Source organism: Varanus komodoensis, unplaced genomic scaffold, assembly GCF_004798865.1.
Source record: "Varanus komodoensis strain SLA01 unplaced genomic scaffold, ASM479886v1 scaffold6_4, whole genome shotgun sequence".
NCBI lineage: Eukaryota > Metazoa > Chordata > Lepidosauria > Squamata > Varanidae > Varanus > Varanus komodoensis.
The window spans coordinates 18,109,649-18,124,418 of record NW_025336347.1 but is presented as its reverse complement, the minus strand read 5'-3'; the positions used below and the strand labels follow the sequence as shown (position 1 = coordinate 18,124,418).

At 42.2% G+C, this 14,770-nt stretch overlaps 2 protein-coding genes across 4 annotated transcripts in view; both read right to left on the bottom strand.

Moving 5' to 3' along the window:
* Nucleotides 1-5,361, bottom strand: part of P4HTM (prolyl 4-hydroxylase, transmembrane) — a 32,671-nt gene extending 27,310 nt beyond the window's left edge. Inside the window, exons 1-2 of one of the 2 annotated variants that reach the window (XR_006416767.1) lie at nt 4,867-5,361; nt 2,221-2,302 (exon numbers count right to left, since the gene is read on the bottom strand). Coding sequence is in view for 1 of the 2 variants with exons in the window: in XM_044451856.1 (XP_044307791.1) it covers nt 2,221-2,302; nt 4,867-5,178 (394 nt within the window). In the remaining variant the exon portion in view is untranslated. The remainder of the gene's footprint in view (nt 1-2,220; nt 2,303-4,866) is intronic. The other variant, XM_044451856.1, reaches the window with a different exon arrangement.
* Nucleotides 5,362-6,551: 1,190 nt separating this feature from the next.
* ARIH2 (ariadne RBR E3 ubiquitin protein ligase 2) overlaps nt 6,552-14,770 on the bottom strand; it is a 43,170-nt gene continuing 34,951 nt past the window's right edge. For both annotated transcript variants that reach the window (XM_044451802.1, XM_044451803.1), the window contains 4 exons: nt 13,014-13,157; nt 11,954-12,022; nt 10,774-10,857; nt 6,552-10,616 (listed from right to left, as the gene is read on the bottom strand). In XM_044451802.1, the coding sequence (XP_044307737.1) occupies nt 10,545-10,616; nt 10,774-10,857; nt 11,954-12,022; nt 13,014-13,157 (369 nt within the window). In that variant the 3' untranslated portion in view covers nt 6,552-10,544. The remainder of the gene's footprint in view (nt 10,617-10,773; nt 10,858-11,953; nt 12,023-13,013; nt 13,158-14,770) is intronic.

Here is a 14,770-nt window from a genome sequence, read left to right as displayed (position 1 = left end):
TTTACTTTACTGTCAGACTGTCATGCTGGTACTGGCCATTTCTGCAAATTCTAATTCTGAAAAACTGCTGAAAATGCATTGTAGACAGTTTTCAAGAAGAGAATAAAAATTTTGGCTTGAGAAAAAACATAGTAACAGAGGACTAGAAACAGGGATGAGCAGAGGACCAGAAGACAGAGGTAAAAAAAGAAGAGTCATATAATCCTGAAACAGGAATTGTGAAGAAGATGGGAAGTAGATAAGGGAGTGAAGCAGAACTTAGGGGAATTTAGAAAATTATAGGCCAGTTAGCTTACCATCTTTTCTGGATAAACTACTTGAAAGTGTTATTTAAGACAGAATCAGTAGGTGCATCAGAGGGTTCACAGGGGACGCACAGGGGAGGCCCAGCCTTGGTGGAAAAAAAGCAACATGGAATCTTTCCAAGAATGGGCATCAAAATGGCAAATGCATTTTTGAGAAGACTGAGAGGAGATATAATAGCGCTCTACAAGAACTTGAAAGGCTGTGACAAAGAGGAAGGACAGGATCTCTTCTCAATCATCCCAGAGTGTGGGACATGCAATGATGGACTCAAGTACAGAAAGCCAAATTCTAGCTAGGTATCAGGAAAAAATTCCTGACTGTTAGAGCAGTAGAATAACAGAACCAATTACCTAGGGAGGCTGTAGGCTCTCACACAGTAGAGGCATTCAAGATGCAATTGGATGGCCATCTAAGAGGGATGGTTTAATCTAGAGTCTTGCACTGAGCAGGGGGTTGGACCCGATGGCCCTATAGTCCCTTTCAGCTCTACTATTCTATGATTCTATGAAATGTAAACAAATATAAAGTAATGCATGTTTGGGCAAAAAAGTCTAGCTTCAAGTATAGGCTGATGAAATCTTAGTTGGCAGTGCCCGATCAGGAAAAGGATATTGGCATTGTGGTGGACAGCTCAATGAAAATGTTAACCCAGCGCACAGCTGCTGTGAAAAAAGCAAATTCCACATTAGACGCAACTAGGAAAGGAACTGAAAATAAAACTGCCATGATCATAGCCCCATTATACAAATCTTTGGTGCAACCACTTTTAAGAATTTTGTGTTTTCTGGTCAAGGCACCTGAAAAAAGACAGTGTTGAGCTGGAAAAAGTGCAGGGAAGAGCAACTAAAATGCTGAAGGGTTTGGACTCCTCTGTGAGGAACGGTAACAGCAACTGTGATTGTTTAGTTTAAAAAAAGCCGAGTGAAGGGAGACAAAGCAAAGATGTTTAAAATTAAGCCTAGTTGGAGAAAGTGGAAAGGGAGATATTTTGCTACCTCTCCCAAAATACTAGAACATAGGATCATCCCATGAGGCTGAATGGTGGGAGATTATAGACAGATATAAGGAAGTACTTCTTCACACAATACACATTTAAAATATGGAATCCACAAGAAATAGCGATGATCAGTTTGGGTGGCTTTAAAAGGGGACTGGACAAATTGCTGGAGGAGGTGACTATCCATGGCTACTAACCTTACTGGTTATGTTCTACCTCTATTATGAGTTGCAAAGGAACTTGGGCAGGTAGACCTCTTGTACCCCACCCAGCTTAAGGGATCCTGTAGTTTATCCAGAGTGCTGGACTGCATAGACCATTGGCCTGACTCTGCACAGCTTTTCTTATGCTACTAATCTTGATGAAGATTACGGGGTCAAGAGAGACTTTCGTCCTAGTAACCTTGTCACTGCTGACAGTGATTGGTTGTAGCATCTTCCCATGCCCCACAACCCTACTGCTCCTCTATTATTAATAGAAGCCAGAAAATAACACATTCCCTGACACCCAGTTGTAAGCTGATCGGCAAAGTGGTGGGGAGTGGGAGCAGGACATTTCAGGAGTATCATAGGGGGCAAAGGTTGTGGCAAAGTGCATATGTGGGTGCACAAGTTGCTCACATATGCACTAGAGAAAGGATTCAAAAGGTACAAATAAAAAAAATGCAATGGGTCTGAGGTTGCAGGAAGAGGTTAAAGGGGGAAACAGCCTGGATAAAGGATTTTTGTTTGTGGCCAAGAATCATAGGAACAATGAATGGGATGAATGGGAACAGAATTTTTATGACCAATAGAATCCAAAAGTGATCTAAAACATCCAAGTTAGATATTCTGAGCCTCGCATTCACCCTTCTGGTAACAGACCTGGATCTCACAATAGGGCATAGACATATAATTCCAGTAACCTTTATTTCTTACCAAAAAGAAGTGGTTTCAAGCTGAGAGTTTTCATGAAATGGATTTTATTAGGAAGCAGTTCCACTTTCTGTTTATGGCCCACCTTGAAAAGAAAGTAAAAAGGATGACTTAGCTTCTATACTTCAAATAAAAACAATTAGGTTTAGTTCATGGTGTTATATCACATGTATCCAACAACAGCTGAAGGTTGGAATAGTGGTTCTGGCCCAGTCAGAAAGCTTGACCCATAAGTTCAGAACTAAGCTTGCTGGACAGACTAGAAATGGTGCTGATAAGTTCTAATATTTTTAATCTTACTAAACAATGCCAAACTAAAACAATGCGTGGCAACTTCTGATATACCATTAAAGCCTTTGCCAAGAGTCTCCCTGATTTGGAGTTTCCTGTGTGAGAGTGTGTACCTGTAAAACAACTAAATACAAATAAACATGCTAAATCAGATCACTCTTTAGGGCAGAGGCAGGCAACTTGTGGCCCTCCAGATAACCTTGCCTATGGCTCCCATCAGCTCTAACCATCACAACCAATTGCAAGTGAAAATATGCATTCAAGGCTAAAACTTCTGAAGGATCAGAAGTTGTCTATCCTTGCTTTAGGGTATCAGTACATTGTCCAATGCAAAGTGAGAAATTCCCTATGCCGATTACCCTATGTAAATTAATCTAAACCCAGAAAAATTTCTAATCCAAAACCCTAAACATACATTACTCTTAATTCCTATATCGATCTATTTTTAAGCTTCTCTGAGAATTGTGTCCATTTAGGCATATTTGTTAATCATTTCCTACTAAGATGACTACTATTACTTCGACCCAGAATATTTACAGTCAAATTACATCTGTACTGTTTATACCAAATCCTACTGTGCTAGTCTGGATTAGTATAACACAGATAACATTAATACAGCTGATCTATACAGGCTTACCAATTTGCAGCAAACATAAACATGGTAAATTTGAACAAATGCAACAAACCTCTTTATTATTTGCCCCACTAATGCACAAAGGTTGAGAGCATTTCTATGACATAATTCTTCTAGCACAGTTATATCTATTGTTGAATTAAAATGTGCCATTTTTTTCACTGTCTGTGATAAAACCTGTCACAATAAAATAATTGATTCTCAAAGGCCAAATTCAGAGTGACAATTCAGTTTATCAAATCCTCTTTAAAGGCATTGCAATCTTCTGCACACTTATCTAGGATAAGGAACACTGATCACACCGGGACTTAATTCTGGGTAAACAAGCATAGGATTGCATTGCAAGTTCTTATCAGTACACTGTTACATTGTTCACAAAGGGGCATTTTTTAAAAGAAATAACAGGCTCCCCTTCAAAGAGGAGCAACTAACACCCTAGGTCCAGAGGTGAAGTAAGGGCAGTGGTTGATTTTCATTTAACAAGTTATCTCACCATATCTAGAGGTGGGAGAAGGAAAAGTGCTGGAAGCCAGGATTTTAGAATATATCCCTAATACTACAATTTTATATCTCTACTCAGAAGTAAGCTGAACTGAGTTTACTGTTAGGTACATGAACACAGAACATTACCAAATATACTTAAGGTAATGCTTGAGCTGTAAGGTGTTCTACAAACTGGTTTGGGAAGGTTCTGATGCAATATCTACATAATGGTAGATATTCAAATTAGAAACTTTCACATCATTGCATAGGGGTGCTAGAAAAGCATGACCTATTGAGGGTCAAACCTATGCAGATATTCCCAGACAGATAGCTACAAGCACTAGCAATGGAAAAACACTGTGTGGCTCTTTCATTTTTCCCCCTTTTTTTTTTGGTAAGGAAAAAGAGTGGAAAGAAAACACAGTACAATTACCAAGAGATCTAAAAGTTGTTTCCAGATGAAGCCTTTAAAGTGCCACTATTCTGTTTCAAAAACATAATTTTAAGGGAAAGTGACCCAAAGGAGGCCATTTTCCACTTGTAACCCCTCCTGTGTTTACCCACCACGGTTTTGTTTTGTTTTTTGGTTATGGGTTAGAACTCTTATGGTCATAGCACATTTAAGATTCTCTTCCTTCCCCTCCCATTTTCCTGCTAAAAACAGTTAACAGAAACTAACGCATATACACAGAAAAACTCATTTATGTGCGCAAGGGAATGACAATACTCATTTTTAGGGAAACAAGGATTTTGCTTTATACATTCAATATAAATGTACTATAACTGAGCTGAGGGACCGAATGCAATAAAATACTAGCTACTAATCCACATTTCCCCAACCAGGCATTCTCCAGATGTTTTGGACTTCAACTTCCATCAGCCCCAGCCTGCACGGTTAATGGCCTGGAATTCTGGGAGCTGTAACCCAAAACTTCTGGAGAACAGCAGGCTAGTGCCGTCACGCCGTCTATCCCCAGAAGTGCTATTCAGGCACAGAAGCCTTGACCGGAAGGAGAGGTGGACGTTCCCCCTTGGCATGGCCGCGAGGAGGGGAAGAGTGTTATCCTGCCTTGAAAACTTATAAAAGTACAAATTTCAGAGAAAAGCAGGTAACAAGCTTTATGTGAAAACAGGTTCAATCTCACCACCCCCCATTCCCTTTTTGGCGGTGGCGGGGAGGACAGGGCAACGCGGCTCTCCTTCTGGCTAACCAGTGTAGGTTCTACCCGTTGCTTGCTTGCCTTGATGCCCTCGAGGCGAGGTAGGACATGAGGGGTAGAGCTGCCTGGAGAAAACGGTAACGCGGGCGGATCTTGGGCGGGACCAGGGGCCTCTTTGCCCAGCTCCGGCTCTCCACCATCATCGGAGCTGATGTGCACGAAGAGCAGCAAGCCCAGCACGTTGAGCACGTAGAGATGCGCGAAAACCATCAGCACGACGAAGTAGGGTCGGGAGCAGACGGCCCGTCGCCCGATGGAGGGCCCAGGCAAAAGGGGGTCTTCGTCCTGTGCCGCCGTCGCCGCTGCGACAGCTGCCCCCGCAGCAGCAGCCATTCTAGGCCTGGCCCAGCCCGGACCTACCAGGCCCTAAGCGAGGGACCGTTACCACGGCAACCACACCGCGAACGGCGGTGGGAGAAGGACGGCCCCAAATCTGCTCGTACTAGCATCACGCACGAGCAAGTGACGTTACGTCATCACGCACGAAGAGCCCGAAAATCGGGGCGGGGGCAGACGGAGAGAAGGGCTCGGTCAAGGGCTAATAACCGCTATGGATTATGGCGGCGGGCTCTTCGATAAAAGCAGAGGCAGGCCAGATCAGTTCCTGACGATTTTGCCGCCGCCTCCCTCCCACCAATAGGACTGAAAGGGGAAGCCATTTGAGGAAGGGCATAACCAGAGTTTCCTCCCCCTCTGACTCTCGAGCCGTTTAGTGTGAGCCAAATTTTTCCTTCCGCTCACGTGTTGGGTTGTTGATAAAAGGAGTAGCAGCTTGTTGACAAAGGACAAGTACAGAAACGCCAGGATAGCAGTACCTTAGCAGTTGAGCTGCTAGCTACCCATTCATGAACCACCGTCTAGGGCTTTGCTGCGACTGCCCTTGGTTTCTTCTCCGCTCGTGGACAGAACTCAAGATCTCTGTTTTAGTAAATGGAGCCAAGTAAGGCACTTCTAGGTATACACAACGTGCCTTCGTTTATAAATGTAATGCACCCTAATCACTTAGTGAGAATTTGAACAGCTACACTACCATTTACTCCCAGGTAAGCACTCGGTATGGAACAACTGCTCTCAGTGAGTTGAAGGGCATTTTATTGTATTCAGGAGTGGGGAGGAGAGATGAGAGTACCGCAATATCTAGGGAGTTTTCACAGAACCCTCTACACCCAAGGCTGCTACTCTTCACGTCCCGATTTTCATAGAATTGGCTTGATACTTTTGATGGTGAATAGGTCGACCTATTCACCTTCATAATTTTAGATCTAGTTTACCAAAGGAAAAAAAGGTTTAAGAGTGGGTTGTAAAACAAGGGATAACAGGCAGCAAAAGCTGAAACTGTAAAAAGTAGCTGATGAAATTAGTATCGATTAGGTGTGCAATTATTTGAATGGGTGGATGTATAAAAAAACCACATTTGGTCAATAGAAGAACAAGACTTCTAGCCTGATTTTGTCTCCCAAAATATGTGGTCCTGAAAGAGATCTATTTTCCCTGTGTAAAAAGCCAACGTAGACCATAGAACTTTGACGAAGGACAAAAGTGTAAAAACTGATCCATTTCTAATTGAAACAAAACATTAAAACTGTTGACAAAACAATTTTAACAGTTTATCAGCTGTACTTGAAACATTTGCTGCCTACTATCCTGTTCTCATTGTCCAATTAGAAATTTGGCATCACTGAGGAGGAAAAAAGGACACAACACAATTTAAAATTAGAAATTCACAATTTATTTCAAATAAACAATTTCAGGAGGGGGAATGTCAAGGGCTCTTTTCTTTGCCCGTTCCCCTCCTAATGCCGGAAAAGTGTTGGCAGTTTCTTGAGATAGCTCCCCCCTCCCGCCCCCATACCTCAGTGAGGGACAGAGCAAAGGCAGCCATGATAACGTAGCACTCTGTGTAATAAAAAAGCTCCCATAGCAGAAGCTACTACCTGAAAACTTTGAACAGTCCAGACTTAAGTGAGCGCTTATGAGCTTTCCTAGAAAAAGGAATTGAGACATGAAGCTGATTTTAAAAGAAACAGAAGTTTTAAAATGAATCAAGACAGTGCAATAATATGGAAAATAAGTCTCCTGTTCTGCCTGTAGCACTAGAATGGCACACAGTCCACATTCATTTTTAGGTTATCAATAGTAATCTTGTCATTGCTACAGAAAAAGGAGTGTTAGGACACCAGCACTCCGTTATACATACATGTAAGAGGTTAGGGGATCTCCTAATCTGTACAATCTCTTTTGGTGTCTGCATGCAAGCTTTCAGGTCACACAGAATTTTGTTGGCCATGAGAATTTGGAATAACCTGAACACCTTCAGTATTAACTATCAGGAGTTGGTGCAAAAAAGAAAAGAAAAGAAAAGAAACAAAAAAGGTGTAGCTGCTTTGAATTTGTTTTAGCAAACTGAGGCATGTCATATTAAATGTAAGCCAAACCAAAATAAAGTATTAGGGACATGAGCTAGCCACATCAGAATTTTAAAAACCTGAATGATGAAAATAGCTGCCAAAGAGAAAGACAAAATCCCCTTGTATAGAATGTTAACCTGCAACGAGGAAAATGTAGTACCTAATATTCCATATTCAGATTCCACTAATTCTTAATTGCAGTCTTGCCATTCCAGCCAGCCCATTATGAACTTGGCAAGAATTTTCTAAGGAGAAGAAAATATGATTTTTAATCTAGGATCACACTGAAACACACCATCTTCTTTACCAGAGGGAAGAGCAAGATACATTCCTAAAGCATAGCCTATTCCCAATGCCGAAATCTTTCAGACAGCAGCTGAGCATTATATAATTGTGGAATAGGGAAGAAGTGTTTGTAAAAGAAAAAAAAACCCCTGCTCATCTGTAAACTCTGGGTCTAAAAATAGTAGTGCATACATACACAAATGCTACCAGTACCATTGGTGGCTACTACACTGAAATCCAGTTGTGTCCATTCATCAAGAGAATGGCATCTACCAGCAGAGTAAATCCCTCCTTCCCATGTAGCTTCCATCTCCCCAAAAAATCTGTTCTGGTGGCTTGGGGACCCTTTGGAGCAAATTTTGGGATCACCGCATGGGAGGGGTGGATGGGATTATTCTCTTGTAGAAGTGGAATTCTGCTTACACAAAGTTGACTGTAGCCCTTAGTATCATGCAATACCAGCTCACACAGCACATTTTAACTCCTTGTTCCAGGTTGGCACCACTCATGCAATCCGATTGCCAAACTGTAGAAACTACAGGGCTGGAGAAATTTACTTTGATATTCAAAGTTGTGAATGTGCTACTACTGAATTCAACACATTGCAAATATTCATGTATGCCTTAACATAGTTAATTCAGTGAACCAGGCACCTCAGCCTAACTTCAAAGATTAAAAAACCTCATCCCCTTTAAAAACCGAGCACTGTGTAAGCAAGCAAGGAGGCCAAGCCAGCATTTAAACAGCAGAAATGAGGAAGTCAAAAGCTCTCCCTTATCAAGAGGCTGATCTTTATCCAAACTGTGACTGGATTAATGAAATAATCCTGTGCTAGCATTTTACGTACTACATCTCATCAAACCAATAAGAGAATGAATACTAACATCTCTGTAGGTAACTAAAGTCACATACACGATGAACTTTTTGTTCTTGCTAAATGTTTTTGACTGTTTCTACCTATCAAGGCCCAGTTGTGGACTTCATGCAGAGGAACGGAAACATCTACAGCCAATAGAACACAATCACATGATCTCCGCTTACAGCAGACAGACATGGGTTAAATGAGCAAACCTCGTGAGGTCATCATGCTGTATCAGCTACAAGAGACAAAGAAAAGACCAATGGCATGGGAAAGGCTGAAAGGCGCAGGGAGTCAAGAGGAAGCGATGTAGGGGGAGTATCTCTCTCCTCGGCACTCCTCCTTAGCCTGGTACCTTCCCTCCTACTTGTTTAATCTGTGTTAACTGGCTACTCAGTGGTAGACAGTCATATTAAAAAGGTCTTCAGGTCATTTACTAAGGGAACAAAAGCAGATGAAAGGCATAATACTTTTCTTGGAGTGCCTGAGGTAGTAGCAGCAGCAGCAGCTAAAAGGGGAAAGGGTGGCATGACAAATAATCCCTCCAAGAGCTAGGACAAAATCCAAAACTCTAATACAGTTCCCACTGAAAGGTCAGAAAGGCAGGTGTAAGAAGCAGAGAATAAGGATCCGAGTCAATCCTTCTCATCCAGCCCCCAAATGTCATGACAAGTATACACAGAAATGTTCAGTGCAACATGCTTTTGTAAACAAAATGGCAAAGATGTTCTCATGTCAACCAGCAATCAAAGCAGCTTTGGGAAAAAGGTAGCAGTTCCATCTTTTTAAAGTGGATTATCAACATAACTAGGTATGTGGTTCACACACCTTCTACACAAATTTATACATATTTTAAAGCTAGACTCTAACATGGAGAAAATTTTGACATTCACACACATTTGGGAGTTAAAAGAGTCCCCTGCCAATAGCAGGCTATCCATTAATTTAAACAGCAATTTATGCACCATGCCCATCAATTTTGCTGGTTGCTCTTCAGCCAGCAGTATAATAGTTTTCAGGACAGCAGTATAAGCTTACCATTGGCACATGTTTCTAAGGATCTGTTTTATGCTGCCAAGATTTTTATCAAGCATCATTTAAACGTAACAGTTTCTCCTTGACACACAGTAAGGAAATCTAGTCTCGTCAGGGCAAGAGGGATCAAGCTTGTTATATCACCTTACAACTATGTAAAAAATCTGGTTGTACATGATTGAGTTGCACAGATATGCAAGTCATGGACGGATCATGGCAAGTGACTGTTACTGTGCAAGGTAAGGTTGTATTCCCATAACCCCTTCAAGTAGTTTAGTTTTGGCAGAAAACAGCAGTCCGGAGAAACAAGACAAAACAATAAATCCATGCAGGAGACAACCTTAAATTGATGGAACAGTAGGATTAGAACTGTTTCCCATGCTGCTGTGAGCTTTGCCCTATTGCCCCAGCACAGCCATAGAAGAACCGGAAAGCCACTCAACTGTATTGACCTTCAGCCACAACCGATGTCTCCAGGCCTAGGCCCTGTTCATCCCATGGGGTCATAGGACAAACAATACAAAAAGTGCACGTAAGGGGTATCAATGGACAGACAGCTGAACTTTCAAAACCTTCAGTGCAAAAGAGGGTTTTGGGGTGGGGACGGGAGGGAGGGGACAGGGAAGAAGAAGCAGCCATTAAGTTTACAAGCAGCTTATTAAAAAGGAAACACACTCCAATTCCAATTTATTTTTAAAAAGTGGGTTGTGTTATTCTAGGGTTCATTTTGTATAATGGTACAACTGTTGAAAATTACATAAGTTTGTAATGATCTAATGGTATTAACAGCCATTCAGGAAAAACAAAAATAAAATAGAACTCCTTCCCATAACAATCCAAGAGCTGGGAAGAAAATGTCCCAGGAAAAGGTGCCAATCTGACCTCCAGCCTCTAGCCTGGCAAAAATGAAAAGTAGAAAGACAGAAGAAAAACAGAAGACTAAGCCGTGGTGCTAGCTCGTGTCTGGTTTTGCAAGGGGAGGGTGCAGTGCTTGTCCTCAGCCCTTTTCTGCGGAGGAATCGGTGATCAGTTTCTCATGTTGCTTCTGTTACCATTCTCACCGCCGCCTTACTCTTTGTTCTCACCCCTGCGCCCTGACAGCTCCTGCTATTTTATGTGTCATGGAAGTCCTTCAGCAGGGTCCTCCTCCTCTGCTCAGCTATGTGCATCTGATTCTCCAGGTCCTGGGTTGAAAAGAAAGAAAGCAAGGAATGCAGGTTTATTTCTCATTTGTGCAACAGGAAAACTCTTCAGCATGGGATTTCTTGAGCCTTTCCATGTTGAAACTGAGCTCATGAATAAGATGAAGTGAAATGAGGCTCAGTAAAGCTTGTTACTTACCCCTCTATCATAACTGTCTGCTCTCTCTACCTTCCATGAAAGATTTTCGATTTCTGCTTCCAGCTGAGCCTGCTGGTACTCAAACTGAAAGAACAAATTGAATAAAAATTAAATAAAGCAGATATAGGGAGACCTGCTTCTATTATTCTCAGACTACCCCAAACCTGCTGCACCATCAAACATGTATTCCTGCTATTATTCATAAAGAAAGGCACTTCTGAAAGAATGAAAAAAGTATTGCAAGCCAAGACTGAGCCACCTGGGATCGAATCCAAAGTTGCAAGAGAGGAAGCCTGCTCATGCAATGGGACTTCCTTGTTTTTTCCTCCTTCCTGCAAGTGCTCCAAATTGTCTGTGAAGGGAACCCCAACTCCCTGGGGCCAACTGAAAGGTGCAGGAGATAATACAGTAATACCTCGGTTCACGAGCGCTTCTGTTTGCGAACAATTTGGTTCTTGAAGTTCATGAACGGAAGTTCGGCAAAGTTTTGCTTCCGTTCATGAACTCCGCATTGGGTGATGAACATGAGCGTGGCCATCTTCCCTGCACAAACATGATCGTGTCCATCTTCCCCACACCATGACCATGTGTCAGAGCATGTTCATGTGGGGCAGATGGCCATGTTCGTGTTTGCATGCTCTGACATGTGGTTGCGGCTTCCTCTACTAGAGATCGCAGTCGCAGACTCTCCCTCCAAACAATAACCTCCCCCCCACCCACCTTCCTGTCCTCCATGCCAGAAGTCGCCTCAAGCAAGGTTCTCTCTCTCTGTACTGTACTGTACTTTGTTTCATATTTTTGTGGTTAAAAAAATTACATATGGTTCAGAACGGAGTAACCTTATTTACACTGAACCTTATGGGGAAGCTTGACTCAGTTCGCAACCAATTCGGTTCGCGACCAGAATCATGGAATGAATTAAGTTCGTGAACCAAGGTACCACTATACTATTTGCTCTATTAGTGCTGTCTTTTCCACTGATACAATCCAGAGTTTTTTCAAGAGATTTTCAAGTGATCTCCCATCCCAGCATCAGAACATGTACTAGGTCATCAGCTTAATTCCATCATATGCCCCAGATCATTCTTAGGACAGACAATTCGACCTGAGCCTCCTATATTTCCAAGTTGTGTTCTTTAAGTATTTTATTTACCATGAAACTCAGAGCCACATTTCTTACCAATTTCTTCCTGGGACCAGATTCCATGTAGTAGGCATATGGATATGTGTACTGTAGCGTGTAACGACACTGTGGGGAAAAGAAGGAAGACTGTCAAATTGCTTTCATGATGTGTGCTTGGGCAGATGCTCCTAAATCTTCCCCAAATGCTGGGGAAGCTGTATATCAGCACTGCAGCTTTGAAAAAATTCACTTTTGGCAGCTACCCTTGCCCTATGTTCTATACAGTGTCATTACATGATGCAATTGGTGGAACTAGCAGTAAGTCACACCTAGTATCATGATAAACTGCCTGCTAGAATTGAGCTTTCCAGGGTTTGTAGTATAGTATCAAGAACTTCAAAAGGTTGCCTCAGAACATGCTAGAAGTACAAAACATAATCTGACTTCCAAAAGATGGGTTTGGAAGGTACCATACAGGTACCATAAATCCAGAACATTAAGGAATACCATCACAACCCCTTTCTTGGTAATAGCTGCAGTTTATGCCAGGCACCTGGGTGTCATTTAAGCCCTTAAGAACAGGAGTAGCACCCTATAGCCATGACTCATTACTCCCAATCCCACCTCAGAAAGAAAGGGGTGGGTAGAATTCATTTTGGAGAAGGTAATTTATTGGATTCCCCGGGCTTGCCTTCCCAGGCCTTGTCACAGCCCCGAGCTCAAGTTCCTGGCAAGCACACCCAGTATCTGCATGATGTGCACCGAATTCAAGCACCATGTGCAGTCTTTCTTTGAGCACACGTGGTGTGGCAGATGGCTGCAGAGTGCACAACCTTTATTCTGCCAGCTTTCACAGATTTCCTTTCAGCCTTACTTTTCTAAGACAGGGCAGAGCATGAGAGGAAGTTCGTGAATGCGAGAGCAACAGATTCCGCTGTGTTTCATCCCAATCCTAGTGTGTATCACATTTTCGGCATTTGTTTAGCTGTGACAAAGCCAGACAAAGCTGGAACACAGATTAATTTTCTAAAAACACCAGATTTGAGAACAAGCTAGTTCTTAGTTGTCATTTTGCACTGATAAAACTGCCTTTCAATTAAAAGCCAGGCATGTCCACCTTAGCTAGAAGCTTTGCAGCATTCTGTAGATACTGCCAGTCTATCCACGTTCCCAAGTTGTTCATCACCCTTTCTTGAATCTTCTCTTGAATTCGCTGGTATGTCTGTGCCTCCAGCTGTAAGCTCTTGTTGTGGTTTTCCCACTGTGAACATGGAAAAAACTGTTAGACTACAATGAAATACTCATTTTTCTGATGAAAGTTTTGAGAGACAAACTGGGATCCAGCAGGCCAGGAAAAATTCATCAGAAAATAATGCACAGGAAAAACTTTCAACTCTATACTTCCCCTTTGAAAAAGACAAAATGAAGCCATATTTGTCACTTTCTGATATCATTGACAAAAGATAATGTGAGGTCTAGAAAGGATAAAGTATTTGCATTCCTGTTAACAAACAGTAGCAGTCCTTGTTCAGGCATGCTATTATACTCATTCCTTGCTCAGGAATAAGAAATAGCACCCTGTGTAGGGGACATGGGGATGTGTGTCACTGTTGCCTCAGCAAGCCCATCCCTGCCCTCACTGTTCTTGATCTTTCTATATTAAGGAATGGGCTGAAAGAGATTTCTGTATCTGATATAAAATCCTGTGTTCAGGAATCCCTGGCTACATGGGTGACATTTTCTGCTCAGTCATTTTGTCTGAACAAGGCTAATATCTCAGAGGAATATGAAATAAATTAAACCTGTGAACTGAACCTGTGTTATGTCATATGTTAAGCATTGGAGCTTCCTGAAGTATTACCTAGAGAGGAAAGGTATCTGTTTTTCAATACATGTTTAGCTGTGACAAGGTCAGACTAAGCTGGATCACAGCCTAACTTTTGAGAATGTCAGATTTATTTGAAAAAGTGCTAGTTTCTAGTTCTCACTGCCTTGGTTAGCTACAAATGATTTACAATGATTAAACTACATCATCATAACCACAAATTTTAATATGTTACTAAAGTGACATTTTAAATCTAAGAACTAGAAACCAAAACATTGTTAGGAAAATACAAGCCTGAAAGGGTGAGGTCAGGGGTTTTAAGTGGTGTCATTCCACTGATGAAAGCAGCTGTGTCACAGTGGAATCAGCAGGGGCTGATTTCCTAGCCTTACTACTGCTTCTGCTCCCTCAAAATCTGCTCTGGAGAGCTGGGAACCCCTCTGGAGCAGAGTGTCAGGTGGTGTGGAGGGCTGCAGTAAGGAGGAAAAATGAAGAGGCTCCAATAATGAGCTGGGACTGTATTTAAACTTAGGTTTACCAAATGCTCCTAGATGGCAACCAGAGCAGTCTGTCTCACAATTCCCTTTGTGGTTCCCTGTTCCTTCATTTATCCAAATGTTTCCTGATTCTATGCAGTTCTGAATACAATACAGACACCTAAGTATAGAAAACCAGTGTAGATAACTGTTTTTCAGCAGCTTCCCCCTCATTGCTCATTAATCACCACACTCCCTCCCTGCAGCAGGTTAAGTTCTCTCCTCCTCGGTGCCAGCTGTAGAACTTTCGCTTCCTGCATAGATGGTAACTGGACTGGAAGTGGAATTTTACTTGAGCACAGCATCCCCTTCCTCCATTACACCCACGGCTATCCTTAGGGACCCAAAACAAACACAGCTACATCCTCCAACAGGGGAGGATGGCAAAGAGCTCAGGTGAAAGAGATGCTGAAAGTGCTAGCACTGCACCCCAACATCTGATGCCTGAGGCAATCATTTCACTCTTTCCAGTGGCAGAAGCACTCATATTTTAGAAAAGCAGTTTTAGTTTAT